The sequence below is a fragment of the Diorhabda sublineata genome, chromosome 5 (genome assembly GCF_026230105.1).
Source record: "Diorhabda sublineata isolate icDioSubl1.1 chromosome 5, icDioSubl1.1, whole genome shotgun sequence".
Classification (NCBI taxonomy): domain Eukaryota; kingdom Metazoa; phylum Arthropoda; class Insecta; order Coleoptera; family Chrysomelidae; genus Diorhabda; species Diorhabda sublineata.
In genome coordinates this window covers 37,002,323-37,028,410 of record NC_079478.1, presented here as the reverse complement: position 1 = coordinate 37,028,410, position 26,088 = coordinate 37,002,323, and the positions used below count along the sequence as shown (strand labels likewise).

The 26,088-nt window shown below is 29.3% G+C and overlaps 2 protein-coding genes across 4 annotated transcripts; one reads left to right on the top strand and one right to left on the bottom strand.

Annotated features, from left to right (window-relative positions):
* Positions 1-4: 4 nt before the first annotated feature.
* Positions 5-21,461, top strand: LOC130444755 (dynamin-like 120 kDa protein, mitochondrial). Of its 3 annotated transcripts, none has more exons than XM_056780036.1 (16): positions 5-163; positions 235-457; positions 510-645; positions 698-814; positions 904-939; positions 1,004-1,427; positions 3,044-3,284; positions 3,352-3,450; positions 3,507-3,638; positions 7,719-7,864; positions 7,925-8,274; positions 12,787-13,019; positions 13,080-13,319; positions 13,390-13,681; positions 21,177-21,287; positions 21,353-21,461. In XM_056780036.1, exons 1-16 carry the CDS (start codon positions 135-137, stop codon positions 21,415-21,417), a joined length of 2,874 nt encoding a protein of 957 aa, XP_056636014.1. In that variant the 5' UTR covers positions 5-134; the 3' UTR covers positions 21,418-21,461. The 3 variants fall into 3 exon arrangements, with proteins under 3 accessions (XP_056636014.1, XP_056636015.1, XP_056636016.1); XM_056780038.1 differs by having other exon boundaries at positions 28-163; positions 221-457; positions 21,353-21,459; XM_056780037.1 differs by lacking the exon at positions 904-939 and having other exon boundaries at positions 21,353-21,459.
* On the bottom strand, positions 21,316-25,673 carry LOC130444756 (splicing factor 45). The gene is made up of 2 exons (XM_056780040.1): positions 24,679-25,673; positions 21,316-21,783 (listed from the first exon to the last, which is right to left on the bottom strand). The coding sequence occupies exons 1-2, from the start codon at positions 25,594-25,596 to the stop codon at positions 21,496-21,498; spliced, it is 1,206 nt and encodes a 401-aa protein (XP_056636018.1). The 5' UTR covers positions 25,597-25,673; the 3' UTR covers positions 21,316-21,495.
* Between the last annotated feature and the right edge of the window lie 415 nt (positions 25,674-26,088).

Sequence of the window (26,088 nt, the reverse complement as noted above, 5' to 3'; positions counted from 1 at the left end):
ATTCCTTTTTTACGGGCAAAGTCATCCGATTGTGATATCATATTGGTTATCTAATTTTAAATTTATTATAATATTTAGTATGTTAATTTGAAAAGTATATGAAATAAAAATAATTATTAATAATATAAAATCATATGGAGCATATACTACGAGGAAAATTTGGGTGAGTAATATCAATTTTTTTTAAAATTTTTTAGGTTAGAAATAAACATCATTTTAGACGAGTGTTTTTAGCAATTATCTTTTAAAATATGGTTCCCAAAGGCGTTATCAAAGGGAAATAAGTACTATGTGGTGCGGAAGGGCTCTTGATAGATCTAAACCGCTCTTAAAACAACAATTTTTGTATCAAAAAAGAGAATATGGTATGATGATTGTTAGAGCACTAAGAGGCGTCTTAAAAATTAGATATTTATTACTCGGAGGCGCCGTAGCTGGAGGGGGTGCTTTACAAAAGGTAATATAATATTCGTTACATAATTTTTGTTTGTAATTTCGTTTATTTTCAGAAATATAATGATTGGAAAGATGGTTTACCGAATATGAAATGGTTAAATGATGTCCTACCAGATAACGATAAATGGCAAAAGTGGAGGACGAATTTAGTCGATTTCAAAGATAATATAAAGAATAGTATAGAGCTCGGTGAGATATTTTTCCTTTTAGGGGTAAGTTTTTCTCTAAATGTTCCTTTCAGATCCGAGGATTAAATCGTTGAGCGAAAACAAGTACAATGAGTTCAAATCTTGGTTCGATCAAAGATTAGACGATGCTATAGCGGCCGCCGAGGCTCAAGAAGCCACGCAAAAAGAAGGTATTTATCATTTATTCACCCCCAAACTGAGTACAATCTTTTTATTTTTCTTTAAATCCATTAAAGTTGCTGTTAATTCTTTTGTTTAGGTGCGGTTCCCGTGCTTTTATACAGACTGTACTCAGGTACGCCCCTTATTTCCGAGCCGTTTATTGACGATGATACGCGAGGGGGTTTGTTTGATTTCAGATTTGAAAAAGGGGGTGTCGGAAGCGAGCGTCGTTCACGCAGCGAATCCGTTTTCGTCTGACGAAAAATTGCGCAAAGAGGCGCAAGAAAGGTTGAATAATATACAGGAGGAGATGATGCAGACGCAGATCAAGTACCAGAGGGAGTTGGAGAGGTTGGAGAAGGAGAATAAGGAGTTGAGGAAGCAGAATATTCTGTTGAAGCAGGGTAAAAAACCGAGCGTGAGGAAAATTAAGAGGAGTCTTATTGATATGTATAGCGAAGTGTTGGATGAGTTAGCCGATTTCGATAGCGGTTATAATACGCAGGATCAGTTACCGCGCGTTGTTGTCGTCGGCGATCAGAGTAGCGGGAAGACGTCGGTTTTGGAAATGATTGCGCAGGCGCGTATTTTTCCAAGGGGGGCCGGGGAAATGATGACGAGGTGAGTTTAATTTGTTATTTTCTTTATACATTCATTAGTTGCAACAAAATTATTATTCTACCCAAAAATCGGTTTTCAATACGAGGTATATTGTTATCAAATACCCCTCGTATAATTATTATGTACCTGAAATTTTTTTTTCTTTTTTTTTGATTGATTTTTCACATATACGAGGGGTATCTGTTAAATTTTCAAAAAAATTGTAATACTTGCTTTCGTCAATTGAACAATTTTCATATTGGAAATACGAGGGGTATTTGGTAAATTCTTATAAATCGAAAATCTCTGTTTTTTATTTTTCTCTATTTTCATGACGAATACGAGGGGTATTTAGCATCTTCTAAAAAATTTGAGGTTTATGAATTTAAAAAATTGTGCAGTTAAAATACGAGGGGGAGTAAATAATTTTCGTGATTCAAAAATCTCCTATTTAAGTGAATTTTTATTTATTCTTGTGGAATACGAGGGGTATTTAGCAATTTCCAAAAAATTTGGACTCCTTCAATATAAAAATTTGTGCATGGAAAATACGAGGGGAAGTAAATAATTTCCGTGAATCAGAAATCTTCTTTTTAAGTGAATTTTTATATATTCTTGTGGAATACGAGGGGAATTTACTAATTTCCAGAATTTTGGACTTTATCAATTTAAAAAATTGTGTATTTAAAATACGAGGGAGAGTAAATAATTTCTGTGAATCAGAATTCTCTTTTTCATTTATTATTGTCGAATACGAGGGGTATTTGGTAATTTCAAAAAATTCGGGCTCTCGCGTTCGTCATTTGTGTAAAGGAAATACAAGGGGAATTCAATATTTTCTTGTGAATCGGGAAAATCCGATTTTAGTTATTTTCCATTTATTAATGTCTACTACGAGGGGTATTTGGTTATTTTCAAAAAAAATCGCACCTTTGTTTTCTTAATTTTCAAAATTTGCTTATTGAGATTACGAGGGGTATTTGATAATTCAACCTCAAAATAAGAGTCTTCGTTTTTCAATACGTTTTAGTAAAAATACGAGGGGTACTTGATAATTTCTCGTGGATTTCGTCATTTATTGAAACAATTTACGTGATATACGAGGGATATTTGATAATTTCTTCTATAACTTGAAATTGTCGATTTCGTCTTTTTTTTAAAAAAATAATTACAATGGTAAATACGAGTGATGTTCAATAATTTATTTTAAACCAGACATTTACGAGTGGTAGTTGATAATTTCTAAATTGGAAAACTCGGTTTCGACATTTTTTTTTTACAAATTTTTATATTGGAAATACGAGGGGTGTTTCGAATATTTCGACTTTTTCAAATCATTCAGGAAATGTACGAGGAGCATTTGATAATTTTAGCTAAAGATTATTACGTAATTTTTTTTTTTTGAAATAAGTGTACGGCAAATACGAGGGGTGGCGGGATTTGAATTTTTCTATTCATTTAGGAAATGTACGAGGAGCATTTGATAATTTCCACAAAAATCTGACTCGATTTATAAGGAAAATTCGTCTATGAAAAATACGAGGGTTACAAAAAATGTTACGAAAAATACGGGGGATATTCGATATTTCGGTGTTTTCTCGAATTGAATCGATTTTTTTGCGATTCCTTTCATTTAGGGCGCCCGTAAAAGTGACATTATCGGAAGGCCCTTACCACATAGCCCAATTTCGAGATTCCACTAGGGAATTCGACCTGACCAAAGAATCCGATTTAGCGGATTTGCGTCGAGAAGTCGAACTTAGGATGAGAAATAGCGTCAAAGGAGGAAAGACCGTCTCGTCCGAAGTTATTTCTATGACGGTTAAAGGTCCCGGTTTACAAAGGATGGTCCTAGTAGACTTACCCGGTATAATATCTGTAAGTCGGAAAAATCGAAAAAAAAAAAAAATAAATAAAAAAAAATTCACGTGGACTTTATTCGTAGACCCAAACAACCGATATGGCCGCCGATACGAGGGAAAGTATCAGACAGATGACCCAGGCTTATATGAACAACCCCAACGCCATAATTTTGTGTATACAGGTGATAATCGAAAAATTACGATCGATTTTCGGGATTTCACTGAGATTTTTTGACAGGACGGGGCAGTTGACGCGGAAAGGAGTAACGTCACCGATCTCGTGGCGACTTGCGATCCTCAAGGTAAAAGGACCATCTTCGTGTTGACCAAAGTCGATATGGCGGAAGAAAATTTAGCGGATCCGAATCGGGTCAGTACGTCGTATTGAAATTATATTTTTTTTTTTGTAATTTTTTTCTATTATTACGATTTTGTTTCGATTTTTGTCTTTTTCAGCGTTTTTTCTTAAAATACGTGAAAATTTTTTTTGTTCGCACCTCGTATATTTTTACTTGTACCCTGTATAATATAAACCAAATCCATAAAAAGCTAGAGAAAAAAATTTTTTCAGTAAATATTATCATTTGGTGGAATAAATTTGTTCATTTCTATCGTTTCATTTTGACTCTACTCGTATACCGACCAGAAATTAAGTCAAATTGTGATAGAAATTTGACCTAGTTTTATTTTGATAATTTTATTAAATTATCTTTTGGTGGAATCAATTTATTCCACTACTTCAGTTTCGTAGATAGATATTCGTTCTTTTCCACCAAAAATTAAATTTTCACATCGTTTCATTCATTCAAATTTATAAAAATATTTAAAAAAACTCATTTTATTATGCTAAATATGTTTTTATAAAAATTCCTATTTGAAAATTTTTATTCAATCAAATTTGAACTACCCTGTTAAAGCGATATTCTTTTATAATTTCGATTTGTTATAAAATTGTTTTTTGGTGGAATCAATTTATTCCACTACTTCAGTTTCGTAGATAGATATTCGTTCTTTTCCACCAAAAATTAAATTTTCACATCGTTTCATTCATTCAAATTTATAAAAATATTTAAAAAAACTCATTTTATTATGCTAAATATGTTTTTATAAAAATTCCTATTTGAAAATTTTTATTCAATCAAATTTGAACTACCCTGTTAAAGCGATATTCTTTTATAATTTCGATTTGTTATAAAATTGTTTTTTGGTGGAATCAATTTATTCCACTACTTCAGTTTCGTAGATAGATATTCGTTCTTTTCCACCAAAAATTAAATTTTCACATCGTTTCATTCATTCAAATTTATAAAAATATTTAAAAAAACTCATTTTATTATGCTAAATATGTTTTTATAAAAATTCCTATTTGAAAATTTTTATTCAATCAAATTTGAACTACCCTGTTAAAGCGATATTCTTTTATAATTTCGATTTGTTATAAAATTGTTTTTTGGTGGAATCAATTTATTCCACTACTTCAGTTTCGTAGATAGATATTCGTTCTTTTCCACCAAAAATTAAATTTTCACATCGTTTCATTCATTCAAATTTATAAAAATATTTAAAAAAACTCATTTTATTATGCTAAATATGTTTTTATAAAAATTCCTATTTGAAAATTTTTATTCAATCAAATTTGAACTACCCTGTTAAAGCGATATTCTTTTATAATTTCGATTTTTTATAAAATTGTTTTTTGGTGGAATCAATCTATTCATTAATCCTTCTAGAAATCGAGTTAGTTTGGAATAGAATATTGTTCTTTTCCACCAAAAATTAAAATTCGACATAGTTTGATGTACGAAATTGAAAAATATTAGAAAAAATTCAGTTTATTATGCTAAATATTTTTTTTTCACAGTTTTTGAGTTGGAAATTTTTTGAAACAAATTTAAACTACCCTGCTAAGACGATATACGTTCTTGGTTCTTTCGATTTTTTTTCAAATTGTTTTTTTGGTGGAAATTCGTTCTTTTCCACCAAAAATTAAAATTTGACATCGTTTCATTTACAAACTTTTAATGATATAAAAAGATTTCAGTCTATTATACTAAATATTTTATGAAAAATTTCTATTTGAAATTTTTTTTAAATAAAATATTAACGACAGTGTTGAGGCGATATATATATATTTGATAATTATTCTGGGTTGTTATACTATTATCTTTTGGTGGAATTAAACTATTTATCTATTCGTATTCCTGCCAAAAATTATGTTAGTTTGAAATATAAATTCATTCTTTTCCACCAAAAATTAAATTTCTACTTATACCCTTTTTATTTCTCAAAAATTATTCGGCAATTCGTTCTATTCAAATATTCCAAAAATTTTCACCATATATTCTTTTCAAAAAATATTTATAAAATAAAAAAATTTTATAAGTTTATTTTTTATAATTTGACATTTTTTTCTGATCCCTATAAAGGCAAATATATTTTCTTTGCATATTTTTTTTTAAATTTCTTTGGTGGAATGAACCTTTTCGTATATCCTAAGAGTTGAAATAAATATTCGTTCTTTTCCACCAATTATCAAATGTTGACGTTATATTCTTTACAAAGTTTCATTTTCTGTATTTTGCAAAAATACTGAAAAAAATAACCAAATCTGATCGATCGTTAGGCATCAAAAAATTTTTTTGAAAAACTTCAAATACTTTTTCAAAATTTTTTATTAAAATTTCATCAACACTATCAGTCGGACTTATTTTTTTTTTTTTGGTGGAATCAACCTACTTATACTTCATTCTCATTTCTTTTATGAGTTGGAATAAAAATTCATTCCATTCCACCAAATATCAAATTTCGACATCGTACTATTTACAAATTTTCATCTTCTGTATTTTGCAAAAATAATGAAAAAAATAACCAAATCCGATCGTTCTTTAGACATAAAAAAATTTCACAAATCATAGTTTTTTTAATAGTCTATTCAAATTTTTTTTCAAAATTTTATTAACTCTATCAATCGGACTTATTTTTTTTTTTTGGTGGAATCAACCACTTATACTTCGTTCTTATTTCTTTTATGAGTTGGAATAGAAACTCATTCCATTCCACCAAATATCAAATTTCGACATCGTACTATTTACAAATTTTCATCTTCTGTATTTTGCAAAAATAATGAAAAAAATAACCAAATCCGATCGTTCTTTAGACATAAAAAAATTTCACAAATCATAGTTTTTTTAATAGTCTATTCAAATTTTTTTTCAAAATTTTATTAACTCTATCAATCGGACTTATTTTTTTTTTTTGGTGGAATCAACCACTTATACTTCGTTCTTATTTCTTTTATGAGTTGGAATAGAAACTCATTCCATTCCACCAAATATCAAATTTCGACATCGTACTATTTACAAATTTTCATCTTCTGTATTTTGCAAAAATAATGAAAAAAATAACCAAATCCGATCGTTCTTTAGACATAAAAAAATTTCACAACTCATAGTTTTTTTAATAGTCTATTCAAATTCTTTTTCAAAATTTTATTAACTCTATCAATCGGACTTATTTTTTTTTTTGGTGGAATCAACCACTTATACTTCGTTCTCATTTCTTTTATGAGTTGGAATAGAAATTCATTCCATTCCACCAAATATCAAATTTCGACATCGTACCATTTACAAATTTTCATCTTCTGTATTTTGCAAAAATAATGAAAAAAATAACCAAATCCGATCGTTCTTTAGACATAAAAAAATTTCACAACTCATAGTTTTTTTAATAGTCTATTCAAATTCTTTTTCAAAATTTTATTAACTCTATCAATCGGACTTATTTTTTTTTGGTGGAATCAACCACTTATACTTCGTTCTCATTTCTTTTATGAGTTGGAATAGAAATTCATTCCATTCCACCAAATATCAAATTTCGACATCGTACTATCTACAAATTTTCATCTTCTGTATTTTTCAAAAATAATGAAAAAAATAACCAAATCCGATCGTTCTTTAGACATAAAAAAATTTCACAAATCATAGTTTTTTTAATAGTCTATTCAAATTTTTTTTCAAAATTTTATTAACTCTATCAATCGGACTTATTTTTTTTTGGTGGAATCAACCACTTATACTTCGTTCTCATTTCTTTTATGAGTTGGAATAGAAATTCATTCCATTCCACCAAATATCAAATTTCGACATCGTACTATCTACAAATTTTCATCTTCTGTAATTTTCAAAAATAATGAAAAAAATAACCAAATCCGATCGTTCTTTAGGCATAAAAAAATTTCACGTCTCATATTTTTTTTAATAGTCTATTCAAATTCTTTTTCAAAATTTTTTATTAAAATTTCATCAACACTATCAATCGAAGTTATTTTTTTTTTGGTGGAATCAACCTATTTATACTTTGTGTGGATTTCTATTAAAAGTTGAAATAGAAATTCGTTCAATTCCACCAAAAATTAGATTCGGACACTAAAAATTTTCTACATTTGTAACAGATTCGAAAAATCCTTTCCGGAAAATTATTCCCGATGAAGGCCCTGGGATATTTCGCCGTCGTGACCGGTCGCGGTAGAAAAGACGATTCCATTCAAACAATAAAAGATTACGAAGAAAATTTCTTCAGAGGCTCCAAGCTATTTAAGTAAGCGGTACTAGTCGTAAATCCGTCTCTGGAATATACATATTTCTATGTAAATTCCAGAGACGGCGTTGTCAAATCTACGCAGGTCACCACTCGTAACCTCAGTCTCGCCGTTGCCGATTGTTTTTGGAAAATGGTCAAAGAGACCGTGGAACAGCAAGCGGACGCGTTCAAAGCTAGGCGATTCAACTTGGAGACCGAATGGAAAAATAATTTTCCAAGGATACGCGAACAGGACAGGGACGAGTTATTCGAAAGGGCCAGGACGGAAATTTTGGACGAAATCGTCAATTTATCCCAAGTTAGTCCCAAACATTGGGAGGATACTTTGTTGCAGAACATCTGGGAGAGGGTTTCGTCACATGTTTTTGAAAATATTTATATTCCAGCGGCGCAGACTGGGTCGGCAGGTAAGGTGTCAAAATATTACGATTTGAAATTTTTTTTCAGCGTTTTCCGTAATTTTGAGGTGGTTTTTTGGTCTTTACGGAGATTGGGGAAAGAAAAGAGGTCCCCAAAGTTTTTTCTCTTAGACCATTTCCGAAAATTTTACTTCGATTTCGTTTATTTCCACTATTTTGTGATTTTTGACGCTTCGAATTAATATCGAGTCCCCCGTATATTCGTCTGAACCACTTTGGGAAACTGAGACTTCAATTGATGGAAAATTTTTCGGATTTTGTACATTTTTAGTACAATTTTATTTTTTTATATTCTGTTTTACACGAAATTTCTAGCATAACCCGGTATATTTTCATGTTATATATTCAATCTTACCTCATTTTTGTGCAAATCAATAACTTTTCACAAATAATTTTTTTTTTGGTGGAATCAATCTAATTGTCCGTTAGGCTGGGTTGAAATAGAAATTTGTTCATTTCCACCAAATATCAAAATTCGAAGTCATTCTATCTTCGTACTTATTTATATGTTTTGTAATATGAATAAAAAAATTAGTCCAATTGGTTAAGTATTTTAAAATATATATGTATTTAAAAAAAAATTATTTCTAAATCTGTTTAATCCACTTTTTTTCATAATTTTTTTTAATATTTATCCTTTTGGTGGAATGAATCAATTCATCCGCTCCAGTTTAACGTGTACAAATTAGGCTAAATTAAAATAGAAATTTGTTATTTCCACCAAATATTAAATTTTGACGTCTCTCTATTTACAAATTAAAAAAATAGCAGTTCAATTGATTTTTTTTTTCAAGAAATTTTTACTTCATAATTTTTCTATTCAATTTCCAACTATATTTTTAAGGGGTAGTTAATATTTCATTTGATATATTTTTATTTAATTAAAAAATTTTCTTTTGGTGGAATCAATCGAATTGTCCGTTAGGCTGCGTTAAAATAGAAATTTGTTCATTTCCACCAAATATCAAAATTCGAAGTCATTCTATCTACATACTTATTCATATGTTTTGTGAAATGAAAAAAATTTAGTCCAATTGGTTAAGTATTTTAAAATATATATGTATTTAAAAAAAAATTATTTCTAAATCTGTTTAATCCACTTTTTTTCATAATTTTTTTTAATATTTATCCTTTTGGTGGAATGAATCAATTCATCCGCTCCAGTTTAACGTGTACAAATTAGGCTAAATTAAAATAGAAATTTGTTATTTCCACCAAAAATTGAATTTTGACGTCTCTCTATTTACAAATTAAAAAATAGCAGTCCAATTGAATTTTTTTTTCAAGAAATTTTTACTTCATAATTTTTCTATTCAATTTCCAACTATATTTTTAAGGGGTAGTTAATATTTCATTTGATATATTTTTATTTAATTAAAAAATTTTCTTTTGGTGGAATCAATCGAATTGTCCGTTAGGCTGCGTTAAAATAGAAATTTGTTCATTTCCACCAAATATCAAAATTCGAAGTCATTCTATCTACATACTTATTCATATGTTTTGTGAAATGAAAAAAATTTAGTCCAATTGGTTAAGTATTTTAAAATATATATGTATTTAAAAAAAAATTATTTTTAAATCTGTTTAATCCACTTTTTTTCATAATTTTTTTTTAATATTTATCCTTTTGGTGGAATGAATCAATTCATCCGCTCCAGTTTAACGTGTACAAATTAGGCTAAATTAAAATAGAAATTTGTTATTTCCACCAAATATTAAATTTTGACGTCTCTCTATTTACAAATTAAAAAAATAGCAGTCCAATTGAATTTTTTTTTCAAGAAATTTTTACTTCATAATTTTTCTATTCAATTTCCAACTATATTTTTAAGGGGTAGTTAATATTTCATTTGATATATTTTTATTTAATTAAAAAATTTTCTTTTGGTGGAATCAATCGAATTGTCCGTTAGGCTGCGTTAAAATAGAAATTTGTTCATTTCCACCAAATATCAAAATTCGAAGTCATTCTATCTACATACTTATTTATATGTTTTGTGAAATGAAAAAAATTTAGTCCAATTGGTTAAGTATTTTAAAATATATATTTAAAAAAAAATTATTTCTAAATCTGTTTAATCCACTTTTTTTCATAATTTTTTTTAATATTTATCCTTTTGGTGGAATGAATCAATTCATCCGCTCCAGTTTAACGTGTACAAATTAGGCTAAATTAAAATAGAAATTTGTTATTTCCACCAAAAATTGAATTTTGACGTCTCTCTATTTACAAATTAAAAAATAGCAGTCCAATTGAATTTTTTTTTCAAGAAATTTTTACTTCATAATTTTTCTATTCAATTTCCAACTATATTTTTAAGGGGTAGTTAATATTTCATTTGATATATTTTTATTTAATTAAAAAATTTTCTTTTGGTGGAATCAATCGAATTGTCCGTTAGGCTGCGTTAAAATAGAAATTTGTTCATTTCCACCAAATATCAAAATTCGAAGTCATTCTATCTACATACTTATTTATATGTTTTGTGAAATGAAAAAAATTTAGTCCAATTGGTTAAGTATTTTAAAATATATATGTATTTAAAAAAAAAATTATTTTTAAATCTGTTTAATCCACTTTTTTTCATAATTTTTTTTAATATTTATCCTTTTGGTGGAATGAATCAATTCATCCGCTCCAGTTTAACGTGTACAAATTAGGCTAAATTAAAATAGAAATTTGTTATTTCCACCAAATATTAAATTTTGACGTCTCTCTATTTACAAATTAAAAAAATAGCAGTTCAATTGATTTTTTTTTTCAAGAAATTTTTACTTCATAATTTTTCTATTCAATTTCCAACTATATTTTTAAGGGGTAGTTAATATTTCATTTGATATATTTTTATTTAATTAAAAAATTTTCTTTTGGTGGAATCAATCGAATTGTCCGTTAGGCTGCGTTAAAATAGAAATTTGTTCATTTCCACCAAATATCAAAATTCGAAGTCATTCTATCTACATACTTATTTATATGTTTTGTGAAATGAAAAAAATTTAGTCCAATTGGTTAAGTATTTTAAAATATATATGTATTTAAAAAAAAAATTATTTTTAAATCTGTTTAATCCACTTTTTTTCATAATTTTTTTTTAATATTTATCCTTTTGGTGGAATGAATCAATTCATCCGCTCCAGTTTAACGTGTACAAATTAGGCTAAATTAAAATAGAAATTTGTTATTTCCACCAAATATTAAATTTTGACGTCTCTCTATTTACAAATTAAAAAAATAGCAGTCCAATTGAATTTTTTTTTCAAGAAATTTTTACTTCATAATTTTTCTATTCAATTTCCAACTATATTTTTAAGGGGTAGTTAATATTTCATTTGATATATTTTCATTAAATTAAAAAATTTTCTTTTGGTGGAATCAATCAATATACAATTTAGGCTAGATTGAAATATAAAATTTGTTCCTTTCCACCAAGAATTAAATTATGTCTTAATTCTATTTACAAATTTATAAAAAAAAACATGGAAAATTTTCAGTTAGAGATAGTATATATTCTTTTACGAAATTTCTATTTTGAAATTTTCCAATTCGAATTCCAATCACACCTTTAAGGTGTTTTTCCTACAATTTCTTTGGATTTATATAAAATATTCTTTTGGTGGAATTGCATTGTTTTGTCCCTAACTTCGATATTTAAAAACAGTGATTAAAGCGACGTTGCCAAATGAAATTTGTCTAATAAATTGAGGATTTGCATTATAATCGAAAATTTTGGTATACAGGTCGTGTCAAAAAGTACATCAACTATATATTTGATTAATTCTTTGTTTTTGTGCGAAATTTTCAATTTTTACTGTTTTTCATTATATTTCCGCATCAAATCACACTCGAACATAACAAAATTCAATTATATTTGAGATACAGTGTTCTAAACGTCAAAAAATCGATTACATTACCTTCCGGTGCTACGGAATCGAAACATTCCATCAGAATTTCCACCGTAAACGGACATTTAATACTTTTTCCAGCTTTGTAAACATCGTTCGAGGTTATGTAACCTTTCGAATCCACGTCGATGCTTTTAAATAATTTAACGACGTGCAATTCGGTTTCGCGCAAAAAATTATATTTCGCTCGGAAAACTTTCTCGATCGACGGTAAAGTCGCCAAATCACTTTTGATATTTTCGAAAAATAAACCGACTTCCGCTTCGACGGGCTTATCGCCGAAAATGGCGATGTGCAAAATCACGAAATCTCCCGAATCGAACAAATTTTTATCCTCCAAAATTGAAGACGCCGCCTTTTTGAGTTGCTCGTTCAAAACAGACATTTTAAAAATTCGCCTATTCGACGTTTACATCCCACTAATTGTACACTCGGTGTACACTCGATCTGCTGTCATTTTACGTCCTATTCGTGATCGTACACTGGAACTGTACGTCGTATCTATGATTCTGCACTAAGTGTACACTTGATCAGCTGTCATTAATTACGAGGGGACGTTAAAAAATAGTTGTACGTCTTTTGTTTTTCTGTCGATAGAAACGTTCAATACCGCGGTGGATATAAAATTGAAGCAATGGACGGATACGGCTCTGCCGGTGCAATCGGTCCGATCCGGTTGGGAAACGTTGAAATCCGAATTCGAACGTTTCCTGCAAAAAGCGGCCGAAGCGCCGGATCACGACGACATCTTCGATCAATTGAAACAAGCCGTCGTTAACGAAGCGATGGTTAGACACACGTGGGAAAACAAAGCCGCCGAAATGCTTAGGGTAAAATAATCCTTCCGTCGAAATTCTTCTTCTTTCATATAGAATCGTTGTTATGTGCAGGTGATTCAATTAAATGCCTTGGAAGATAGGACGATAGGGGATAAACGGGATTGGGACCAGGCGGTTAAATTCCTCGAAAGTAGCGTCAAGGAAAAGCTGAACGAAAGCGAAACTAACCTTAAAAAACTGTTGGGACCTTCGGCGAAAGAGAGATGGGTGTATTGGAAGTACCGAACCGAGGTGGAAGGGAAAAGGGGGACCGTCAAAAACGAATTAGACAAAATTTTGTATTCGAACGAGGTGAATTTCGTAATTACCCCGCCCCCGAATCGGAAATTTGAACCCTTTTTGTTTTTTTTTTTTTTCGTAGAAACACTCGCCGATTTTGAGTTACGACGAATTAACGACCGTAAGGAACAATTTGAAGCGATCTAACGTCGAGGTCGATAACGAATTTATAAGGGAAGTTTGGGAGGCGGTTTATCGGCGGCATTTTCTTCAGAAATCGTTAACGAAAGCTTACGATTGTCGGAAAGCGTTTTTCTTATATCACCAACAAGCCGGCGACGTCGATTGTTCGGACGTGGTGCTCTTCCATAGGATACAACAAATGATGAAAGTCACTTCGAACGCTTTGAGGCAACAAATAACGAATAGAGAAGGTAAATTTTTCTCCCATCTTCGATCAATACAATATCATTATTTTTATTATTATTATTATTTTTTTTTTTTCGTTTTTAATATTTAAGGATATTTTGGTAATCGCACCCTGTATATTGTTCCGTGGGTAAAAACCTCTAATTTTTCTCGTTACAGCCATATAACGTTTCCATATGTTATACGGGGTATTTAAAAAGTTGTAATCAATTATCGACGTGAAATAATAAAAACGCCCTGTATATTTAAAACGATGTACATTTGCGACGGTTTAACGTTTGACGAGTTTTTTTCAAGAATCGTCGAAATTTTCGAAAAAAAAATATAAAATATACTACAGGGAGGATCAAAATACGACAACAATTAAATGGATCACACTGTATTTTATATCGACGTAATTAATCACAATCGTAAATATTTCGATTTATTACAGTTTTTTTCGACTTTTAGGCGACGTAAATTATATATTATACGGGGTGTTTGAAAAGTTGTGACCAATTTTAAACGAACGAATAATTTAACTCCCTGTATATTTTGTAAAAAGAATGGCAATTGCGACGAATTTTTTTCAAGGATTATCGAAATTTTGAAAAAACGTGATTTTTTTTGATATTTTTCTAATATATAATACAGGGAGGATCAAAATACGAGAACAATTAAATGGATCACACTGTATTTTATATCGACGTAATTAATCACAATCGTAAATATTTCGATTTATTACAGTTTTTTTCGACTTTTAGGCGACGTAAATTATATATTATACGGGGTGTTTGAAAAGTTGTGACCAATTTTAAACGAACGAATAATTTAACTCCCTGTATATTTTGTAAAAAGAATGGCAATTGCGGCGGATTTTTTTCAAGGATTATCGAAATTTTGAAAAAACGTGATTTTTTTTGATATTTTTCTAATATATAATACAGGGAGGATCAAAATACTAGAACAATTAAATGGATCACACTGTATTTTATATCGACGTAATTAATCACAATCGTAAATATTTCGATTTATTACAGTTTTTTTCGACTTTTAGGCGACGTAAATTATATATTATACGGGGTGTTTGAAAAGTTGTGACCAATTTTAAACGAACGAATAATTTAACTCCCTGTATATTTTGTAAAAAGAATGGCAATTGCGACGAATTTTTTTCAAGGATTATCGAAATTTTGAAAAAACGTGATTTTTTTTGATATTTTTCTAATATATAATACAGGGAGGATCAAAATACTAGAACAATTAAATGGATCACACTGTATTTTATATCGACGTAATTAATCACAATCGTAAATATTTCGATTTATTACAGTTTTTTTCGAGTTTTAAGCGACGTAAATTATATATTATACGGGGTGTTTGAAAAGTTGTGACCAATTTTAAACGAACGAATAATTTAACTCCCTGTATATTTTATAAAAAGATTGCAATTGCGACGTTTTAATGCGACGAATTTTTTTCTAGGATTATCGATATTTTGAAAAAACGTGATTTTTTTTGATATTTTTCTAATATATAATACAGGGAGGATCAAAATACTAGAACAATTAAATGGATCGCACTGTATTTTATATCGACGTAATTAATCACAATCGTAAATATTTCGATTTATTACAGTTTTTTTCGAGTTTTAAGCGACGTAAATTATATATTATACGGGGTGTTTGAAAAGTTGTGACCAATTTTAAACGAACGAATAATTTAACTCCCTGTATATTTTGTAAAAAGAATGGCAATTGCGACGAATTTTTTTCAAGGATTATCGAAATTTTGAAAAAACGTGATTTTTTTTGATATTTTTCTAATATATAATACAGGGAGGAACAAAATACGAGAACAATTAAATGGATCACACTGTATTTTATATCGACGTAATTAATCACAATCGTAAATATTTCGATTTATTACAGTTTTTTTCGACTTTTAGGCGACGTAAATTATATATTATACGGGGTGTTTGAAAAGTTGTGACCAATTTTAAACGAACGAATAATTTAACTCCCTGTATATTTTGTAAAAAGAATGGCAATTGCGGCGGATTTTTTTCAAGGATTATCGAAATTTTGAAAAAACGTGATTTTTTTTGATATTTTTCTAATATATAATACAGGGAGGATCAAAATACTAGAACAATTAAATGGATCACACTGTATTTTATATCGACGTAATTAATCACAATCGTAAATATTTCGATTTATTACAGTTTTTTTCGAGTTTTAAGCGACGTAAATTATATATTATACGGGGTGTTTGAAAAGTTGTGACCAATTTTAAACGAACGAATAATTTAACTCCCTGTATATTTTATAAAAAGATTGCAATTGCGACGTTTTAATGCGACGAATTTTTTTCTAGGATTATCGATATTTTGAAAAAACGTGATTTTTTTTGATATTTTTCTAATATATAATACAGGGAGGATCAAAATACTAGAACAATTAAATGGATCGCACTGTATTTTATATCGACGTAATTAATCACAATCGTAAATATTTCGATTTATTACAGTTTTTTTCGAGTTTTAAGCGACGTAAATTATATATTATACGGGGTGTTTGAAAAGTTGTGACCAATTTTAAACGAACGAATAATTTAACTCCCTGTATATTTTGTAAAAAGAATGGCAATTGCGACGAATTTTTTTCAAGGATTATCGAAATTTTGAAAAAACGTGATTTTTTTTGATATTTTTCTAATATATAATACAGGGAGGAACAAAATACGAGAACAATTAAATGGATCACACTGTATTTTATATCGACGTAATTAATCACAATCGTAAATATTTCGATTTATTACAGTTTTTTTCGACTTTTAGGCGACGTAAATTATATATTATACGGGGTGTTTGAAAAGTTGTGACCAATTTTAAACGAACGAATAATTTAACTCCCTGTATATTTTGTAAAAAGAATGGCAATTGCGGCGGATTTTTTTCAAGGATTATCGAAATTTTGAAAAAACGTGATTTTTTTTGATATTTTTCTAATATATAATACAGGGAGGATCAAAATACTAGAACAATTAAATGGATCACACTGTATTTTATATCGACGTAATTAATCACAATCGTAAATATTTCGATTTATTACAGTTTTTTTCGAGTTTTAAGCGACGTAAATTATATATTATACGGGGTGTTTGAAAAGTTGTGACCAATTTTAAACGAACGAATAATTTAACTCCCTGTATATTTTATAAAAAGATTGCAATTGCGACGTTTTAATGCGACGAATTTTTTTCTAGGATTATCGATATTTTGAAAAAACGTGATTTTTTTTGATATTTTTCTAATATATAATACAGGGAGGATCAAAATACGAGAACAATTAAATGGATCACACTGTATTTTATATCGACGTAATTAATCACAATCGTAAATATTTCGATTTATTACAGTTTTTTTCGACTTTTAGGCGACGTAAATTATATATTATACGGGGTGTTTGAAAAGTTGTGACCAATTTTAAACGAACGAATAATTTAACTCCCTGTATATTTTGTAAAAAGAATGGCAATTGCGGCGGATTTTTTTCAAGGATTATCGAAATTTTGAAAAAACGTGATTTTTTTTGATATTTTTCTAATATATAATACAGGGAGGATCAAAATACTAGAACAATTAAATGGATCACACTGTATTTTATATCGACGTAATTAATCACAATCGTAAATATTTCGATTTATTACAGTTTTTTTCGAGTTTTAAGCGACGTAAATTATATATTATACGGGGTGTTTGAAAAGTTGTGACCAATTTTAAACGAACGAATAATTTAACTCCCTGTATATTTTATAAAAAGATTGCAATTGCGACGTTTTAATGCGACGAATTTTTTTCTAGGATTATCGATATTTTGAAAAAACGTGATTTTTTTTGATATTTTTCTAATATATAATACAGGGAGGATCAAAATACTAGAACAATTAAATGGATCGCACTGTATTTTATATCGACGTAATTAATCACAATCGTAAATATTTCGATTTATTACAGTTTTTTTCGAGTTTTAAGCGACGTAAATTATATATTATACGGGGTGTTTGAAAAGTTGTGACCAATTTTAAACGAACGAATAATTTAACTCCCTGTATATTTTGTAAAAAGAATGGCAATTGCGACGAATTTTTTTCAAGGATTATCGAAATTTTGAAAAAACGTGATTTTTTTTGATATTTTTCTAATATATAATACAGGGAGGAACAAAATACGAGAACAATTAAATGGATCACACTGTATTTTATATCGACGTAATTAATCACAATCGTAAATATTTCGATTTATTACAGTTTTTTTCGACTTTTAGGCGACGTAAATTATATATTATACGGGGTGTTTGAAAAGTTGTGACCAATTTTAAACGAACGAATAATTTAACTCCCTGTATATTTTGTAAAAAGAATGGCAATTGCGGCGGATTTTTTTCAAGGATTATCGAAATTTTGAAAAAACGTGATTTTTTTTGATATTTTTCTAATATATAATACAGGGAGGATCAAAATACTAGAACAATTAAATGGATCACACTGTATTTTATATCGACGTAATTAATCACAATCGTAAATATTTCGATTTATTACAGTTTTTTTCGAGTTTTAAGCGACGTAAATTATATATTATACGGGGTGTTTGAAAAGTTGTGACCAATTTTAAACGAACGAATAATTTAACTCCCTGTATATTTTATAAAAAGATTGCAATTGCGACGTTTTAATGCGACGAATTTTTTTCTAGGATTATCGATATTTTGAAAAAACGTGATTTTTTTTGATATTTTTCTAATATATAATACAGGGAGGATCAAAATACGAGAACAATTAAATGGATCACACTGTATTTTATATCGACGTAATTAATCACAATCGTAAATATTTCGATTTATTACAGTTTTTTTCGACTTTTAGGCGACGTAAATTATATATTATACGGGGTGTTTGAAAAGTTGTGACCAATTTTAAACGAACGAATAATTTAACTCCCTGTATATTTTGTAAAAAGAATGGCAATTGCGGCGGATTTTTTTCAAGGATTATCGAAATTTTGAAAAAACGTGATTTTTTTTGATATTTTTCTAATATATAATACAGGGAGGATCAAAATACTAGAACAATTAAATGGATCACACTGTATTTTATATCGACGTAATTAATCACAATCGTAAATATTTCGATTTATTACAGTTTTTTTCGACTTTTAGGCGACGTAAATTATATATTATACGGGGTGTTTGAAAAGTTGTGACCAATTTTAAACGAACGAATAATTTAACTCCCTGTATATTTTGTAAAAAGAATGGCAATTGCGACGAATTTTTTTCAAGGATTATCGAAATTTTGAAAAAACGTGATTTTTTTTGATATTTTTCTAATATATAATACAGGGAGGATCAAAATACGAGAACAATTAAATGGATCACACTGTATTTTATATCGACGTAATTAATCACAATCGTAAATATTTCGATTTATTACAGTTTTTTTCGACTTTTAGGCGACGTAAATTATATATTATACGGGGTGTTTGAAAAGTTGTGACCAATTTTAAACGAACGAATAATTTAACTCCCTGTATATTTTGTAAAAAGAATGGCAATTGCGACGAATTTTTTTCAAGGATTATCGAAATTTTGAAAAAACGTGATTTTTTTTGATATTTTTCTAATATATAATACAGGGAGGATCAAAATACTAGAACAATTAAATGGATCACACTGTATTTTATATCGACGTAATTAATCACAATCGTAAATATTTCGATTTATTACAGTTTTTTTCGACTTTTAGGCGACGTAAATTTTATATTATACGGGGTGTTTGAAAAGTTGTGACCAATTTTAAACGAACGAATAATTTAACTCCCTGTATATTTTGTAAAAAGAATGGCAATTGCGGCGGATTTTTTTCAAGGATTATCGAAATTTTGAAAAAACGTGATTTTTTTTGATATTTTTCTAATATATAATACAGGGAGGATCAAAATACTAGAACAATTAAATGGATCACACTGTATTTTATATCGACGTAATTTACTACAATCGTAAATATTTCGATTTATTACAGTTTTTTTCGACTTTTAGGCGACGTAAATTTTATATTATACGGGGTGTTTGAAAAGTTGTGACCAATTTTAAACGAACGAATAATTTAACTCCCTGTATATTTTATAAAAAGATTGCAATTGCGACGTTTTAATGCGACGAATTTTTTTCTAGGATTATCGAAATTTTGAAAAAACGTGATTTTTTTTGATATTTTTCTAATATATAATACAGGGAGGATCAAAATACTAGAACAATTAAATGGATCGCACTGTATTTTATATCGACGTAATTAATCACAATCGTAAATATTTCGATTTATTACAGTTTTTTTCGACTTTTAAGCGACGTAAATTTTATATTATACGGGGTGTTGAGAAAATTATGAGTAATTTTTAACGATCGAATTGAACACCCTGTATATTTAAAGGTCAACGATTTATTGTATCGATAATTTTCTATGGGAAACATTAAAATAAATTGATTGTTATGATTACGAATTAAAATACAGGGTAATCAATATCAATATAATCGAAAAAATATTTTATTACGACTCGCGCTGTATTATATTGAAAAAATAATCAGAAAAAAACCGAAATTTTCATCAAATTTGATAATAATTTCAAAATTAGGGATCATACAGGGTTTCGTCGCTGTTTGACGTATTTATATTTCGACTCGCCCTGTATTATATTCAAGAAGTATGGAAAAACAATCGATTATTTTCATAAAATTTCACGATATTTCAAAAACAATCGATTGTTGTTCCTATACGCGTTTTTAATTATACCGAATTTAAACTTTTTACTTTTTGTTTAAAAATGAGTTACAACTTTCTAAACACCCCGTATAATATGTAACAACTTTATGTTGGTTGAATATAGGTAATTGTCGATGAAAATCTATGTAACTTATAAAGACGATACGAAATAGAAAACACCTAAAAAAATTTTTACTAAATTTTGCCTCGTCCTGTATTAAATTTGAAAATGATTTTTTAGAAATTTTCATCATTATTAGAAAACTGAGTCTCCAATAGATCTTTATTTTACAAGTTGAAAATCGCTAGAAAATAACAGTTACTAAAATGCCAACCCACCTCTAATATATACATAAACGTATTATACGAGGGTTGAACTAAAAGAAAAATACTTATAACAGGAAAGTAAAGATTTTAGATAAAGTCCAGGATATGATTGTTTCCAACATTTTTTTCGTAATTCTATTTACCTATAGGGAAAATGGAGATTTTGAATGATATACAGGGTGTGTAATAAATGAAAAAAAATATATTTGATGTTTTTTCCAAATAATTTCGTCTCCAATATTTTTTTGTAAGTTATTTACAGTCCTTAGGGGAAAATGGTGATTTTTAATGATATACAGGGCGTGTAGTAATTGAAAAAAAAAATTTTTTGAGATAATTTCGTCTCCAAAATTTTTTTCGTTATTTAATTTACAGCTCGTAGATTAGATAAGGAAATAAAAGAAGTTTTGGAGGATTATAGTCAAGATAACGAAAAGAAAATTCAGTTATTAACGGGTAGGAGGGTGACTTTAGCCGAAGAATTGAGTGAGTATTGAAATTAAACGCAAAAAAATCGAAAAAAAATTTTTTTTATTAATTTAATATTTCAGAACGAGTTAGACAAATTCAGGAACGTTTAGAGGAATTTATACAAGCTTTAAATAAAGAAAAATAATTATTAATTTATATTTAAGACATAAATACACTTGAATTGTTCAATTAAACTGTTTTATTTCCTGAAAATCTCCCCAAATTAGTCCATCAACTGCAAATTATCGAATTTTTCCGTATCGTAAAAAGACGCTTTCACTTGTCTACCGCCGAAGAATCTTCCGTTCAAATCCACCACTGCCTTAATGGCGCTCTCGATTCTCAGAAATTCCACGAATATTCTGACCGCTTCTTCGGGATCTTCGTGCGGTATTTCGTGAATTATGCAACTGGCTACAGGACCGTACTTCGTATTACATTCGTCTTTCACTTCCGGTTCCAAATCGTCGTCGACTTCGCCGGGACCCACCATATTTTTTAACAAAACGACCTAATACGGAAATACGAAAAAAAATTTACGTCCAAATGTCGATTTTTGTATATTAGAGATGGGAATACCGTTCCGAAATAACGAGATTTAGTTACGACGATTTATTTGTTTACTGAAACTAAATTTTGGAATTTTTTTTTTCTAAATGTACAAGGTTTCTATAAAAAAAAATATTGACAATTAATGGCGGCGATTTTTCGGTTACTTAACTTGATTTCTGACAAAAATAACCGCGACAAAATAACGGAATCATAATGCCCACCCACCTCTAATATATAAACAAATGTTTTATACGAGGGTTGATCGAAACGAAAAAATTTCTTCGAGAAAAATAATAGAGATGGGAACTACTGGAAGTATAACGTGATATAGTAACGGCAATTTCATTTATTTTTGAAAAATTTCACATCGAAACTGAATCGATTGAATTGAATTGAAATAGAAAAGATTTTTGAAAAAAAATATTGACAACCAGTAACGACGGTTTTTCGGTTAGTTAATAGTGTTTATAACAAAAATAACCGCAACAAAATAACGGAATCATAATGCCCACCCACCTCTAATATATAAACAAATGTTTTATACGAGGGTTGATCTAAACGAAAAATTTCTTCGATAAAAATAACAGAGATGGGAACTACTGGAAATATAACGTGATATAGTAACGGCAATTTCATTTATTATTGAAAAATTTCACATCGAAACTGAATCGATTGAATTGAATTGAAATAGAAAAGATTTTTGAAAAAAAATATTGACAACCAGTAACGGCGGTTTTTCGGTTAGTTAATAGTGTTTATAACAAAAATAACCGCGACAAAATAACGGAATCATAATGCCCACCCACCTCTAATAAATAAACAAATGTTTTATACGAGGGTTGATCGAAACGAAAAAATTTCTTCGAGAAAAATAATAGAGATGGGAACTACTGGAAATATAACGTGATATAGTAACGGCAATTTCATTTATTATTGAAAAATTTCACATCGAAACTGAATGGATTGAATTGAATTGAAATAGAAAAGATTTTTGAAAAAAAATATTGACAACCAGTAACGGCGGTTTTTCGGTTAGTTAATAGTGTTTATAACAAAAATAACCGCGACAAAATAACTGAATCATAATGCCCACCCACCTCTAATAAATAAACAAATGTTTTATACGAGGGTTGATCGAAACGAAAAAATTTCTTCGAGAAAAATAATAGAGATGGGAACTACTGGAAATATAACGTGATATAGTAACGGCAATTTCATTTATTTTTGAAAAATTTCACATCGAAACTGAATCGATTGAATTGAATTGAAATAGAAAAGATTTTTGAAAAAAAATATTGACAACCAGTAACGGCGGTTTTTCGGTTAGTTAATAGTGTTTATAACAAAAATAACCGCGACAAAATAACGGAATCATAATGCCCACCCACCTCTAATAAATAAACAAATGTTTTATACGAGGGTTGATCGAAACGAAAAAATTTCTTCGAGAAAAATAATAGAGATGGGAACTACTGGAAATATAACGTGATATAGTAACGGCAATTTCATTTATTTTTGAAAAATTTCACATCGAAACTGAATCGATTGAATTGAATTGAAATAGAAAAGATTTTTGAAAAAAAATATTGACAACCAGTAACGGCGGTTTTTCGGTTAGTTAATAGTGTTTATAACAAAAATAACCGCGACAAAATAACGGAATCATAATGCCCACCCACCTCTAATAAATAAATAAATGTTTTATACGAGGGTTGATCGAAACGAAAAAATTTCTTCGAGAAAAATAATAGAGATGGGAACTACTGGAAATATAACGTGATATAGTAACGGCAATTTCATTTATTTTTGAAAAATTTCACATCGAAACTGAATGGATTGAATTGAATTGAAATAGAAAAGATTTTTGAAAAAAAATATTGACAACCAGTAACGGCGGTTTTTCGGTTAGTTAATAGTGTTTATAACAAAAATAACCGCGACAAAATAACGGAATCATAATGCCCACCCACCTCTAATAAATAAACAAATGTTTTATACGAGGGTTGATCTAAACGAAAAAATTTCTTCGAGAAAAATAATAGAGATGGGAACTACTGGAAATATAACGCGATTTTATAACTCTTGAAAATACAATGAAAATAAAACGACCCTATATTCGCAAGAATTTCTTAAGTTTTCATGAAATTGAAAAAAAATCTGAAAATATGCGTATAAATACACAATATGCTCAAAAATTATCGCGACAATATAACAGTTACTAAAATGCGAACCCACCTCTAATATATATGTTTAATACAAGGGTTGATCTAAACAAAAAATATTCTTCTGCAAATACATTAAGGATGGTAGATAATAGAAATATGACGAGACGAAATGACCCCAGAGATCATGATTTTATTCGGAAAATTCCGTAAACTTTCCAGAAATTGAAAAAAATGCTAGGAAAAACACTAACTTCCTCGAAAATCATCGTGACAAAATAACAGTTATTAAAATGTCAGCCCACCTCTAATAAATCAACAAATATATTATACGAGGGTCGATCTAAACGAAAAATAAATCGTTACAAATTAATGTTATCAAAATTCAAGTCCATCTCTATTATATTCACCAAAAAATGTAATAGAGATGGAAATACCATAAATATGTCGCGATTTAGTAACAGACATTTCATAAAGCATTCCAAAGAAAGAATTTTGTATATTTTCATGAAAATGCTTATATAAAAACAATTTCCTCAAAAAAATATAGTCAAAATAACCGTTACTACATATAGACAAACGTACTTAGGGATTGATTGTGATGAAAAATATTCAAAAACAATAAAAATATGAACAAATATCGTTTATATAAGGGTTAATGTGAAGTTAACCATGAAAGTAATGATAAATACCTTGCTGGGATTTTTCATAATTTCAGTAATAGTTGGTTGCGCTCCTGCAGGTTCGATAGGCGGCGGAGGAGGCATAATTTCTTTCTCGTGTATAATCCTCCCACCTCTTTTAGACGTTTTTTCCACTTGCAAAGCACTAGACATACCTTGTTCCATCCTACCCAACCCCTGACCTTCTTTAAACCCATATCTAGCCATAATTTTAGCGGCGACGGAGCCCCCGTAAGGAGCCGTCGGTTGTTGAGGTTTATTCGGTATGATGGGCACCGGTTCCGATGGTTCTTGAAGACTTGGCGGTGGAGCAATCGCCACCCCTCCAGCGGGGCGACTAGCTTTCTGAACGGGTTCTTCGTCGTCCTCGTCTCCCGTCCATCTACCCGCGAATCCACTACTAAGGGCCGGTTGGGTCATCTGAGGTGTACTGATTAAATTAGAAGGCGGTGACATACTTTCTTCCGGATCGCTGAATCTACTTTTTCGTTTCTTTTCTCTCCTTTTTTCTTCTTTTTCATTTCGATCCCTATCTCTGGATTCGCGATCTCTAGCATCCCTGTTATCCCTATCCCTGTGATGATCTCTTAATTCTTTTACGACTTTTTCATACTCGTTGGGCCAAAGAGGATCGTATTCGTCAATTACGTTCCAATCGTATTCGTTTGTAAATGTAGCAGAACTTATAATAGGCAATCTCGTATCTGTTTTCGATTTAGAAAGGTGCATAACATCGTCTTCATCTCTTTTGGATTTTAGATCAATTACGGGAGCTAAACTAGTTTTGCGTATATGATCACGTTTTGGTTGTGTTACCGTCGCTTTTTTGAGTTGTAGTTGAGATTGCAGGAGTTTTATACCCGAAGACCATCCTTGAACTTTTTCTGTTGCTGTTGTTTTCACATCGTAATCGTCATATAAAGACATCTTGTTATTTTAACTAACACAACTAATAAAACTAGGTTATGTTTTCGATACCTATGACAGAAACATCGAGATTGTTTTCACATAGATAACATATTTTAATAGAGAAGATTATCTAATAAAACAATTTCTTTAAATCTACATTCCAAATATATCATAAAGACCTAGATCAAAACGAATCAAATGAAAAATGTTGTTAAAAAAACGAGAATAATAAAGATAAATACAAATAAAAATATATTTAATTAGTATAAATAAAAAGTTAACCTCTATACTTTCGGTTTTTCTATGTACAAAGGTAGACAACTTCATACAAATATGATCAATATGGAGAAGGTAGTGTCTATCCATCCAAATATTATGAGAATATTAAAAATTTATACGAACATCTCGAAAGATATCATCAATTTTCAAGTATTATGGTCAAAACGTGATATTCAGAAGATTTATTTGTATTATATAGACCAATAGACATAGATAAGACGTTTGAGTCGA